This window comes from Piliocolobus tephrosceles, chromosome 13 (assembly GCF_002776525.5).
Source record: "Piliocolobus tephrosceles isolate RC106 chromosome 13, ASM277652v3, whole genome shotgun sequence".
In the NCBI taxonomy this organism is placed as follows: domain Eukaryota; kingdom Metazoa; phylum Chordata; class Mammalia; order Primates; family Cercopithecidae; genus Piliocolobus; species Piliocolobus tephrosceles.
The window spans coordinates 62,023,122-62,036,683 of NC_045446.1; the positions used below are offsets into that span (position 1 = coordinate 62,023,122).

General features: G+C 42.6%; 1 protein-coding gene across 2 annotated transcripts in view; it reads left to right on the plus strand.

Annotated features, from left to right (window-relative positions):
- The window catches only part of RNF121 (ring finger protein 121), a 66,278-nt gene that overhangs the window by 19,685 nt on the left and 33,031 nt on the right, over positions 1 to 13,562 (plus strand). The window contains exons 1-3 of one of the 2 annotated variants that reach the window (XM_023209552.1): positions 6,583 to 6,603; positions 9,717 to 9,754; positions 13,216 to 13,357. In XM_023209552.1, the coding sequence (XP_023065320.1) occupies positions 9,723 to 9,754; positions 13,216 to 13,357 (174 nt within the window). In that variant the 5' untranslated portion in view covers positions 6,583 to 6,603; positions 9,717 to 9,722. Of the gene's footprint in view, positions 1 to 6,582; positions 6,604 to 9,716; positions 9,755 to 13,215; positions 13,358 to 13,562 lie in introns of those variants that run through there. The other variant, XM_023209551.2, reaches the window with a different exon arrangement.

Consider the following 13,562-nt stretch of genomic DNA (forward strand, 5'->3'; position numbering starts at 1 on the left):
AAAAAAAGGCAGTGAAAGGGTGAAAGTGAGGGGAGAATTCTAGAGAGAAAAGACAGCAGTAGCCAAAGAAAGCACTGAGGGATGAAAGAGATAGATGGTTCAGTGTGGCTGGAATATAAGCCATTTGGTGGAGAGTGGTGAAATAAGATAGCTGGGTGGGCCATATTATGAAGTCCCTTGTGTGTCCTACTAAGGAGTTTGAACTTTAACCCCAAGGCAATAGAAAGTCATTAAAGTTTGTCAAAGTAGTAGGATGATGCAGTCAGGTGTGTGTCTAATAAAGATCACTGTGTCTGCTCCTGTGTCATGAATCTGTGCTGGCAAGGTTAGAGTTGAGGAGATCATTTTGGAGGCCACTGCAATTGTTAGAGAAAGAGCAAGAGATAAAATCTGAACTCAGGCACTATGGCAATGAAAAACTCAAGGGAGATTTTATAGATATTTAGATATGATCAGCACATGAACCGTCCAGGCTGTAAAGGCCTTAGGAGTTTATAGGATAGTTCTGTTCTGAAGGATTCTGGAGGAAGTGACACCTGGATTAGATCTTTAAAGATGGGTAAAATGTTTGGGTATATGGAAAACTGCAGTGCATATAGGAAAGAGAGAGAGAGGAGGACCAGGTAAGGAAGAAGCCAGACTGAAAAATAGGAATTTGATGGGATAGCAATTGAAGAACCAAAGAAGCAAACTTAGGTGCTCCCAAATTTGAAAAGTTTAATTTAAAAAGCTTTTTGGCTAGGTGCAGTGGCTCACGCCTGTAATGCCAGCACTTTGAGAGGCTGAAGCAGTTGGATCACTTGAGGTCAGAAGTTTGAGACCAGCCTTGTCAACATGGTGAAACCCCATCTTTACTAAAAATACAAAAATTAGCCTGGTGTGGTGGCGTGCACTTGTAGCCCCAGCTACTTGGGAGGCTGAGGCACGAGAACTGCTTGAACCTGGAAGGTGGAGGTTGCAGTAACCCAAGATTGCGCCACTGCACTCCAGCCTGGGCAACAGAGTGAAACTGTCTCAAAAAACAAAAACAAAAACTTACCAACTCAACTGGCCTGGAGGATGTGCTTTCTGATGATGGTAGGAGGGGTGGGGGTGAAGGGCAGGCAGCAGCTGCAGCAGCCACATCTGCTGTTACAGCCAACATCTACTTTCACTTCACTGCCCAAAGTGTGCCACCCTTGTCAGGCTAAGCGTATCCAGTGTCTGCATGATCTCCAGCTGATTTATGACTTTGGTGGCCTGAAAGATGAGGTTTCCACTTCAACTTATTAGCCTTGAATTCTTGGCAAAGCTAAGGAGTTGGGGAAGAATGTGAATGAGAGGAGAATGGGGAGCTACAAATGTGGTAGCCTGTGAACCTTTGGATTTCACTTGTTATCTTAATCACACAGAAGACCACAGTATCTGAACCCCACCAGAGAGAGACAGTCAGCCTGGTTGTGCTGAACCTACCAGGTTCATGAGCTAGCTAATCTTTTTCTCTGGGGCTTACACAGCATTTTGTGTATATGTCAAAGGTTATCCTTATCATACTATATTTTGTTTAATAGTCTGTCTCTCCCTACTTCTTAGACTGTGAATACATCAAGGGCAAAGGTTGGGCTTATTCCTCTCTAATGTTTTGTGAAAGAATGAAGTCTCAGCTGGGCATGGTGGTTCACGCCTGTAATCCTAGCACTTTTGGGAGGCTGGGGTGAGCGGGTCACTTGAGCCCAGGAGTTCAAGAGCAGCCTGGACAACATGTGGAGACCCCTTATCTGCAAAAAATTTAAGAATTAGCTGGGTGTCATGGTGCATGCCTATAGTCCCAGCTGCTCAGGAAACTGAGGCGGGAGGATTGCTTGGGCCTGGAAAGTCGACACTGCAGTGATCCATGATTGCACTACCGCACTCCAGCTTGGGCGACAGAGTGAGACCCTATCTCAAAAAAACAAAAACAGGCCAGGTATGGTGGCTAATGCTTGTAATCCCAACACTTTGGGAGGCCCAGGCAGGCAGATTGCTTGAGGTCAGGAGTTCAAGACCAGCCTGGCGAAAATGGTGAAAACCCCATCTCTACTAAAACTACAAAAATTAGCTGAGTTTGGTGGTGCGTGTCTATAATCCCAGCTACTTGGGAGGCTAAGGCAGGAGAATCGCTTGAACCCAGGAGGCCAAGATCGTGCCACTGTACTCCAGCCTGGGCGACAGAGTAAGACTTCATCTTAAAACACACATACACGGCCGGGCGTGGTGGCTCACACCTGTAATCCCAGCACTTTGGGAGGCCGAGGTGGGTGGATCACGAGGTCAGGAGTTCAAGACCAGCCTGGCCAAGATGGTGAAACCCCATCTCTACTGAAAAAAAATACAAAAAGTTATCCGGGCGTGGTGGCACGTGCCTGTAATCCCAACTATTCTGAAGGCTGAGGCAGAGAATTGCTTAAACCTGGGAGGCAGAGGTTGCAGTGAGCCAAGATTGCATCAGTGCACTCCATCCTGGGTGACAGAGCAAGACTCCATCTCAAAAACAAAACAGCAACACACACACACACACACACACACACACACACACAACACAGATCAAAAAACCCAAAAACCATAAAAAAAGAATTCTCTTTTGTTTAGTTGAGCAGTCTTCAATATAGAAGGATCAGGTGAGTTGTGTGAAATGCTAGGTTGCTCAGCCAAAGAGGTAGAGGATTGGGTTTCAGAGTTTAGGGCCCTTTACAGTTAGCAGATGCTTGAAGCCAGGGTGGGAGGTCATCCTCTGAGTGATGGACATTTTTGGTGTATGCATATGGTAGTCACTTGGTAGATTTTTATTGATATAGCTGGGCATGGTGGCTCACGCCTGTAATCCCAGCACTTTGGGAGGCCGAGGTTGGTGGATCACTTATGTCAGGAGTTTGAGACTGGCCTGGCCAATAAGTTGAAACCCTGTCTCTACTAAAAATACAAAAATTAGCCAGGCGTGATGGCTTGTACCTGTAATCCCAGCTACTGGGGAGGCTGAGGCAGGAGAATCGCTTGAACCCGGGAGGCGGAGGTTGCAGTGAGCAGAGATTGTGTCATTGCACAAGAGCAAAACTCGGTCTCAAAAAAAAAAAAAAAATGCAATAATGAAAGTCATCTAAGCCAACTCTCACATTTTATAAATGAGGAAACTGAGGTGTAGAGAGAGGTACCCTATCCATTGACATACAGCAAGTAAAGACCTGTGCCAGATTAGGATGTACATCGTTTTTTTCTTCACTGAGAAGGGTAGTTTGTTGCCCTGAACCAATTTTTTAGGGTGAAAAGTGGGAGTGAGATACAACCCAGGCCCCTGCAGATGGTAGTCCTCTGTAGTCCCAGCTACATCGGAGGCTGGGGTGGGAGAATTGCTTGAGCCCAGGGATCTGAGGCTCTAATGTACAATGATCATGCCTGTGAAAAGCCACTTTACTCCAGGCTGGGCACCATAGTAAGACCCTGTCTCTTTAAAAAAAGACACACACACAAAAAAAACATAGATAAAGGCTATGAATAGACTTTTCTCCAAAGAAGATACACAAATGGCCAAAGAGCACATGAAAAGAAGTTCAACATCATTTAGCTATCAGGGAAATGGAAAATGAAAACCACATTGGGATACCATTTCATACTCACTGGATGCTTTAATCAGAAAGAGCTTATAAGTACTGGGAAGGATATGGAGAAATTGGAACCCTCACACACTGCTGGTGGGACTATAAAATGGTACAGCTGCTGTGAGAAAACAGTTTGCTAGTTGCTCAAAAGGTTAAGCAGACTTACCATATGATCCAGCAATTCTACTTCTAGGTATACACTCAAGAGAAATGCAAACATATATTCACACAGAAATTTAAAGATGGATGTTCATAGTAGCATTATTTATAATAGCAAAAAAGTAGAAACGATGCCAACATTCTTCAGCTGATGAATGGATAAATAATGTGATGTTTATACAATGGAATATTCTTTGGCAATACAAAGGAATGAACTACAGTACATGCTACAAAGTGGATGAACCTTGAAAGAATTATGCAAAGTGAAAAGAAGCCAGTCACAAAACACCATATATTTATGATCCCATTTATATGAATTGTCTGGAATAGGCAAATCTATAGATAGAGACAGAAAGTAAATTAGTGGTTGCCTTGGGCTGCAGGGAGAAGGGAGAGTGACTGCTAACTGGCTCATGATTTTATTTTGAGGTGACAAAAATATTCTCAACTTAGATAGTGGTGATAGTGGCACAACTTTGTGAATATACTAAAAATCTCTGAATAGTATACTTAATTTTTAAAAATTTTAAATTGACAGTTTATATATTTGTGTAAGTTTGTGGAATACAGAGTGATGTTATAATTTATAAATACATGGCCAGGCTCAGTGGCTCACGCCTGTAATCCTAGCACTTTGGGAGGCTGAGGCGGGCAGATCACTTGAGGTCAGAAGTTTAAGACCAGCCTGGCCAACATGGTGAAACCCTGTCTCTACTAAAAATACAAAAATTAGCTGCGTGTGGTGGCATATACCTGTAATCCCAGCTATTCAGGAGGCTGAGGCGAGAGAATCACTTGAGCCTGGAAGGCAGAGGTTGCAGTGAGCTGAGATCGCGCCGCTGCACTCTAGCTGGGGCAATAGAGCGAGACTCTGTCTCAAAAAAAAAAAAAAACATAAAATAAAAAATTATAAATACAATGTGGAATAATTAAATCAAGCTAGTAACATATTGATCACCTCAAATACTTAACATTTTTTGTGGTGACTACATTTAAAAATTCACTCTCAGCAATGTTGAAATGTATAATATTCTGTTATGAACAGTATTACCCATGCTGTACAATAGAACTCAAAGACAAAAATATTCCTCTTGTCTGAGATTTTGTACAGAATAGTACATTTTATTTATTTTTTTAGAGATAGGGTCTTGCGCTGTCACCCAGACTGTAGTGCATTGCTGTGATCAGGGCTCACTGCAACCTCAAACTCCTGGGCTTAAGCAATCCTCCTGCCTTAGCCTCCCAAGTAGCTGGGACTACAGGTGCATGCCACCACGCCTAGCTAATTTATTTATTTATTTTTTGTGGAGATGGGTTCTCGCTGTGTTGCCCGGGCTGGTCTCAAATTCCTGGCCTCAAGAGATCCTCTGCCTCAGATTCCCAAAGTGCTGGGATTACAGGCATGAGCCACCATGCCCAGCCTCAGAGTAGCATACTTTAAATGGGTGAATTTTATGGTATGTGAGTTAGATCTCTGTAAAGTTGTTCAATAAAGAGTCAGGTGTACAGATGCACATGGCTGTAGATGCAAATTTTGAATGTGAGTGCTGGGATGTAGTAGCAGTGCTTCTCAAACTTTAATGTACATATGAATTACTTCAGTATTTTATTAAAATTCAGATTCTGACTCAGGAGGTCTGGGGTGGAGTCTGCGATTTTCTATTTCTTAACAAGCTCTCAGGGTACTCTTGGTGCTAGGCTGTAGACCACACTTAGCAAGGCAGTAGAAGATGTTTCTTCAATAAATGGGGTCTGTCTAAAGAGCCTTCTAGAAACCAGAAAGATTTGGCCAGAGTTTTGCAGTAAGGCAGAATGTGGTTTGGTTAAAGAAAGGGCCTTAAGGAACAAAATGAGCAGCCTGCCTACAGATGCAGAGATCATAGAGTTTATGATATTTTGGGGGGACAGGAGACCTGTTTGTAGGCATACATTAGTGAATCACTGAGTCTTTTGCACCTAAAAAAATGTAGCAGTCAACTTCTCATCATTTTCCATCTTTGCAAAATTTTCTCTTGCTCTCTGCCTAGCATTTATTTTTGGTTTAACATCTTTCAAATCTGGGCATGACTGGGGGCCTTGTGCGATCCTAGTTGGGAGCGACTGGCTAGCATTAAGAAGCTGTAGGTCTTAGGAGTTGGGTAAGGGCTCATGAATCAGTAAGTACCCTTACCTTGAGAGCCTTACCTAATTGGCCACCTGAGCTTTGGACAAGGTGCCTTCAGACTGGGTTAGTGCTTGGCCCCAAATGAATAAACTCCTTAATGAGGGAGCAAATAAAGATGTCTTTCCAGATGGTACAGGTTAATTATAGCCATAGTTTATACCTTCCCTTATTTTTTTTACTGGAGCCAGAAGACTGGTTTGGATGTAACTTAAATAACCTTTTTTGGTCAGGAGGCAAATATTAAAGCCAGATCGTGTCTTACTCTTAACATTTGTAGTACTCCATGAAGTGCTAATGATCCTCTAAGCCTCAAGTCTAGTCTCAGCCTTAGTGCTTGCCCTTCTGAGCTGCTTTCCCTGAGGCTCTGACAGCATTGCTGTCCTCTGCTTCACCAACATTCAATTATCTCTATCCTCTTCTAGTAGTTTTAAAATGTGTCCACTTTCCCAGGAGGAAAGGCAGTGAAATCACTTGATCACCTTGATTATACTTTATTCACAGCTTTATAATGAAGTCAGAAGTCTTATTTCTCTATTTTCTAGATGGAGAAACTAAGCCATAGACAGTAGCATGCTTGGTCCATTATGTCAAAGAGAGGCACCTTCATGCCTGGCCCAGTATTCCAGATTCTCCTAGTTTCCCCCTCATTGGATTTGCTTCCTTGAACAGGTAGTTGCTTTGTTTTGTTACATAGTTTTTAAGATGATTTCCCTGGTGTCAGATGAATACTCCTTTCCCAGATGCTTGTTAGTTATTTTTCTTTTTTTTTTTTTTTTTTTTTTTCCCTGAGAAGGAGTCTCGCTCTGTCGCCCAGGCTGGAGTGCTGTGGCCGGATCTTAGCTCACTGCAAGCTCCGCCTCCCGGGTTCACGCCATTCTCCTGGCTCAGCCTCCCAGTAGCTGGGACTACAGGTGCCACCACCTTACCCGGCTAGTTTTTTGTAGTTTTTAGTAGAGACGGGGTTTCACCGTGTTAGCCAGGATGGTCTCGATCTCCTGACCTCGTGATCCGCCCGTCTCAGCCTCCCAAAGTGCTGGGATTACAGGCTTGAGCCACCGCACCCGGCCTGTTAGTTATTTTTCAAGTGTTTGTTTACTCTATACAATTTAAGCATCTGCAGGTGAGGTGCTGGTTTGTCAGCATACTTGCTTCCCTTAATAAAGAGAATTTTCTTCAATGCCACAAGTACTCGTTGAGTGCTTAATATATGCTCAGCTCTGTGCTATTCTCCTTGAAAGACATAAATCAGTATAAAGTGTGTCTTGGGTCTGAGGGAACTAATAGGTTCATGGAATGGAAGCAAATAAACATATACAGGGCCAGGACGAGGGTGAGGGAAACAAGGTGCTGGGGTATAAACTTTAGAAAGCCATTCACTCTTAAGGTCATGCAAGTGCAGGATGGGTACCTGAGAGTGCGTGCTTCCTTAAATTTTGAGCCCCAGGTCTCTTGCTTGCCCTATCCTGGTGCTAGAGACAAGCAGTTAGACCATTTAGAAAGCATGTCTAAGATAACATGAGACTGACTGACTAACATAGAACAGTACTTCTCAAATTTAATGTACATATTGATCATCTGGAGTTCTTATTAAAAGGCAGATTGTGACTCAGTGGGTCTGGAGTGGTACCTGAGATGTTATGTTTCTATCAAGCACCCAGATGATGCTGGTACTGCCAGTCCATGAGCCACACTTTGAGTAAAAAAGAGAAATATCCATGCTGGAGAAAGGCGGAGGACCAAATTCCCTAGGCTAGGGAATCAGGAAAGTTGCAGTTGGAGCTGAGTTCTTAAAGGATAACTAGGATGTGGATAACAAACAACAACAACAATGAAAAATAGGGAAGGGCATTGTAAGCAGTGGGAAGGGTATGCAAAGGCCCAGAGACAGAAATGGTTCCCACATGTCTTGGGACAATGAATAGACAGGCTTGGTAAGATGCAGGTCCAAGTTGGAGAAGAAGAAGAAAAGAGTTTTGACATGTAGCTTGAAACCTGTGCATGGATTGTTATTTAGAAGGTGATTCATAATTGCCTGCTCAGGTATCTCCTATGTGTCCTCTCATAGTATCTGACCTCTATTCTTCTGGGAGATGAAGACCTGAGTCAGGGCACCTGAATAAATTCTGTGAGGCAGTGTGGGTAGGAAAAGGAAGGAGGGATGTTGACTTCATTACCCAGATTGGTTAGGCAAAGTCCTGGTAAATTTATTTTTTGACTTAGCTGGGAGATGTAGAAGCTGGAAAGCCTGCCTTCAATAGTGATGGACATTTCCAGTACACATACATAAAGGATGCCTGGTAAATACATGCTTATTTGACTCAGTAGTAGAATGGAGTTCTGCCTGTGTTATTATTTCAAATGTTCAACTTATGGTACTTTCCTGAAGTTATCAGAACAGTGGGTAAGAGGACCTTGAACATCTTAAGTACTAAAGGAATGGTTGTTGATTGATTTGAGTATTTCTAAGGCCTTGTCTCTCTTCTGTAGATCAGATTAAAGAACATTTTCAGCTCAATTCAGTATAAGAATGCATTGAGTGACTTATGTACTGAGTACTTGGGTATGCTTGTGTATGACTGCAAAGAGGTAGAAGACTTGAGCCCTAAACTCAAAGAATATAGTATTACTCTAGAGCAGTGGTTTTCTTTTTTCTTTTTCTTTTTAGATGGAGTCTCGCTCTGTCACCCAGGCTGGAGTGCAGTGGCGCGATCTCGGCTCACTGCAAGCTCCGCCTCCCGGGTTCACGCCATTCTCCTGCCTCAGCCTCCAGAGTAGCTGGGACTATAGGCGCCCGCCACTTCGCCCGGCTAGTTTTTTTTTTGTACTTTTTAGTAGAGACGGGGTTTCACCGTGTTAGCCAGGATGGTCTCGATCTCCTGACCTCGTGATCCGCCCATCTCGGCCTCCCAGAGTGCTGGGATTACAGGCTTGAGCCACCGTGCCCGGCGAGCAGTAGTTTTCAACTAGGGGGATGCTATGGCGATGTACAGGACACCTTCCTCAACAGAGAATGAACCACCCCAAAATATCAGTAGTGCCACCGTTGAAAAACAAGCTCTGAAAAGATAAGACTACCAAATAGAACCAGAACTTTGAGGTTGGATGACTAGTGTTATTGTTAGTTAATAGCAGCAGGGCAAGAACTAAGTTCAGTTTGCCCGGGTCCAGTGTAGCCTAATGGCTACCATAGGGCCATTTAGAGTCATATGGTGTTATATTTAACTCTGTCTCCCACTAATTCTGATTGATACTTTTTGCTCTAGCCACACTCAATTGCTTGTGTACTATGCAATTTTATTCCTTCCTGTCTATGTTAGTCCTTTTGCCTAGAACATATTTCTCTTATTTCTTCTGGATAATCCACATCTCCTCCATAAAGCCTTCCCTAGTCTAAAACACCCCAGTTTGGGTTAAAAGGTTAAAAGGCAAGGTACCTCTTTATTCTATAGCTAGTCTTTATTATGTAATAGATAAATTTTCTGTTTATGTCTGTCTTTCTCACTAGGCTGTGAGCATCTTTGGAGTTAAGGATTCTTGTCCTCTTCTGCCCTTATTGCCTAGCACAGACGTGCAACACATTCAGTCATAGACATGAGCCAAACTAGGTGGTTAAAGAAGGGAGAGATCAGTGTGAAATAGAATGGTTGGTAAGGCTTCATAGAGATACTAAGACTTGAAGCTTCTCTAATTCCTTGAAGATACTGATAAATGTGTGAGCACCTTATATTGGCAGGCACAGTTTTAAGACAGTAACGGATTTTTCTGGTGGTGTCTTTCTACAGGTTGATATGTCAGACCTCTCTCCAGAGGAGCAATGGAGGTAAGTGTGGCGGTTCGGGCCTTGCAGTCTAGGAAGTTCAGGTTAACCCAGCTAATTGAGTGATACGTCTACCCATTTTGCTTTCCTGTCAGTAGGAGGCAGTGGCTCATGACCAGTAGGACTGGACTTTTGGGATCTCTCTAAGTACCTGGGTTGCTCTCTTAGTCTTGATTGTGTAAGTAGATGATTGGACCAAATCATCTATCTGAGTTTCAATACCATTTCTACAATTTACTAGCTGTGTGATTTTTGAGCAAGTTATTTTGCTTCTCACAACCTTACTTTGCCCCATTTGTAAAATAAGGATCATAGCAATATCTATACCTCATAGAGTTGTGAGGATTAATATATGTGAAATTCTTAGAAGAGTGCCTGGCATGTGGTAAGCTTCCAGTAAGTGTTAACTGCTTCGAAGATGATTATCATTAACATCATCATCATTATCCATGATACAGGATGGGGAGCTCTGGTTAATTTAAAATGGGAGATGTATCTTCTGTTCTCAACTCTGCAACTAACTTGTTTTGTAAATAGAATGAGTCAACATATATCTTATAATGATTTCTCATCAGTAAAAGGGTTTCAGAGTGCCTGCCCCGTGAACTTCACAAGGTGACTAACCAGTGAGGTGATATCAACCATAGAATGTAATAGAAAAAACCTATTGATTTTATTTAGATTTAACCTAGAATGGCAAAAATATCTGTTCACATGACAAACCCAGTGTGATTTTAGGTGATTTTAAGCTCATTATGCACCATTTGTGTACCTCAGCTACCAAAATATTCTGAATAATTTAGATGTTTGAAGAAATATGCTATCTGCTGTAAGAGAGGTGACAGTGCCACTGTGGTCTGCTCTGCTGAGGTAAAAAATATTTTGTTCTAAGCATGGCGTATTATTAAAAAGATCTTTAACTGGATCATGTGTAGAAGACAACCCGGATTAATAGTCTTCATATCATGTGATATGAATAGTGATTAAAAGATCTAGAACTGTTAGCTTCAAAGGGCACAGGAAAATAGTGGTAGGATCAGGATAGTTTTGTTTTGTTTGAATAACATCATGATAAATCTTTGAAGGGGTAGCACTGGGAAAGAAGAGCCCATATGTCCTTTGTTGTTATGGAGTATGGGATTAGGTCTAATGGACTGCAGCTATAAGAAGATAGATTTTTTTTGTCTCATTGTCAGAAATGTCTTTAATAGTCAAGGTATATTGAGAGGTAATGAGCTTTCTGTCCCTAAAGCATTGGGATTTTATTCATTTATAAGCAAATATTAGTACCTTCCCAGGTGTGATAGCTCCCACCTGTAATCCCAGCACTTTGGGAGGCCAAGGTAGCAGGATCCCTTGAACCCAGCAGTTCGAGGCTGCAGTTTATCCAGCCTGGATGACAGAGCGAGACTCTCTCTCTAAAAGAAAGAATATATATATGTACCTACAATGTGCCAGACACTGCTGGTTCTAAAATAGATTACCTTAAAAGGCATGTGTTCTCAGCCAGTGGAAGTATTCAAGCAAAGATTGCAAAAATGATTTTTGCATTGGGTGGGAACTTGAACTGGATGACTTCTCTGGTCTTTTCTAGATCATTCTTTGACTTCATTTTGTCCGTATCCTTTCACGTATATGTTGTCTGAGAACAAGAAACTTATCTCTTGCTATCTTTATAACTCCTCATAGCCCTTAGGTGTTTTTAAGTGTGCTCTACCCTCTTAGCCTATTCTCACAACAACTCTTGAGGCAGGCAGAAAAAATATGGACTCCTTTTGACAGATGAAGAAATTATGATGTACAGATGTGAGGTTAATTGGCCAGGGCCATATAGGTGGGCATGAATCTAAGTTTCGAACTCCCAATCCTATTATCTTTCTGTCAGATTCTCCACCCAGGGTAAAGTTTTGTATCAGATGAACCCTTAGATGCTGAGGCTTACCGACTGGCCTTTTTTTTTCCCCACTCTGCCCACCAAGTATTCCCCCCTTACATTTTGTTAAGAAAAACTTTAAATACGTAGAAAAGTTGAAAGAATTGTACAGTGAACACCTTTATACTTAACTACCTGGGTTCTACACTTAACTTTTTGTTATATTTGCTTTATTGTTTATCTATAATTCATCCTTCCAGGTTATTTTTGCTGTTAATGTTTCACTGCCCATGGAACTTCCTTGAAGATACCATTTATGTTGTCATTTTCCTTCGTCCTAAATATCCTGGTGTAATGGGAATTGTATAAAAGCTTATGACTCAAGTTACATTTGTATTTGATTTTATTATTTATTTAAATTTTCCCTTTTCCACACTTTCTGATGTATTTGATTTTCTCTCTAATTCTTCTCTTCTATTTCTTTTTTTTTTTTTTTGAGACGGAGTCTCATTCTGTCGCCTAGGGTGGAGTGCAGTGTTGTAGTCTCGGCTGACTGCAACTGCCACCTCCCAGGTTCAAGTGATTCTCTTGCCTCAACCTCCTGAGTAGCTGGGATCACAGGCATGCACCACCACACCCAGCTAATTTTTGTATTTTTGGTGGAGACGGGGTTTTGCCATGTTGGCCAGGCTCATCACGAACTCCTGACCTCAAGTGATCCTCCGGCCTCAGCCTCTCAAAGTGCTGGGATTACAGGTGTGAGCCACTGCACCCGGCCTCTAATTCCTTCCTCATCCCTCTCCTTTGGATGACTGTGACCCAGAGTGGTAGTAGTGACTGTTCTTAGAGCAAGTTTTTAGCCAGTGTTGGCCGAGGGAATCACTTGCTGCCAGTCATTAAGAACAGACAATGCCAGCTTTAGATTAATAAAATGTTTCCAGCTGTACTCTCTAATTACTAAACTTCCTTGAGCCTTTGAGGAGGCTGTTTACCTGTGGATACTGAGGGTAAAGTCACTGTTGGATTAATATAAAGGTGAAGCAGTCCAGAGTTTTTAGGCTTTAACTAGTCTTAAGGATTTCTGACCCTGGCAGAGAGGATAGAATGAATAAAGGTAAGACTTTAATCCTGGAATCAGCATACCTTTGCAGTGTTACTCCTTTACTGCTGTCATAAATATTGGTGACTGAGAGTATGAGACTTTATGGCTATAACCTCTTTGGGTTACTTTCTCGTTCCAGCGTCAGGTTGAAATAGGCTTGAAATGGGCAATGATGCGGGTTTCTCTTGGGACCTCCTTCATGTTACAGGAAAGGTGTCAGTAGTTTCTGCCATGGGGGCAGGCAGCAGACCACTTAGCTCTAATTCCAATATCTAGGCTTGGTTGCTGGGGTCTGTAGAGCCTATATTTTATCTCCACATGCCTGTCTGTTAGGGTGTGTGTCCTAGCCCCTAATTTGTGTGGTACCCTGCAGCTATGAAGCAGGGAATGTGTTCCGAGCTTTGTACTGGTGGGATGTCCCTGGAAAGCACTGTCCCTTTATCACTACAGCATCCCTGACTTGATTCACCCCATGTGTTTGGCTTTCAGGGTCGAGCATGCACGCATGCATGCCAAGCACCGTGGCCACGAAGCTATGCATGCTGAAATGGTCCTCATCCTCATCGCTACCTTGGTGGTGGCCCAGCTGCTCCTGGTGCAGTGGAAACAGAGGCACCCACGCTCCTACAATGTAAGCCACTTTGCTTCTTTCTTCTTTGTCAGTCATCAAGAGACCCTTTCTAAGTATTCTAGGGCCCAGCCTAACCCAGGCCACATGGAGGTAGAGAAAGACAATAACAATGAACTTTATGTATGAATGATGAATAGTGTATTTGGGAGTGTGTGTGTCTAAGGGTCAGGTGATTCAGAGGGTGAAAAGGATAGAACATAAGACT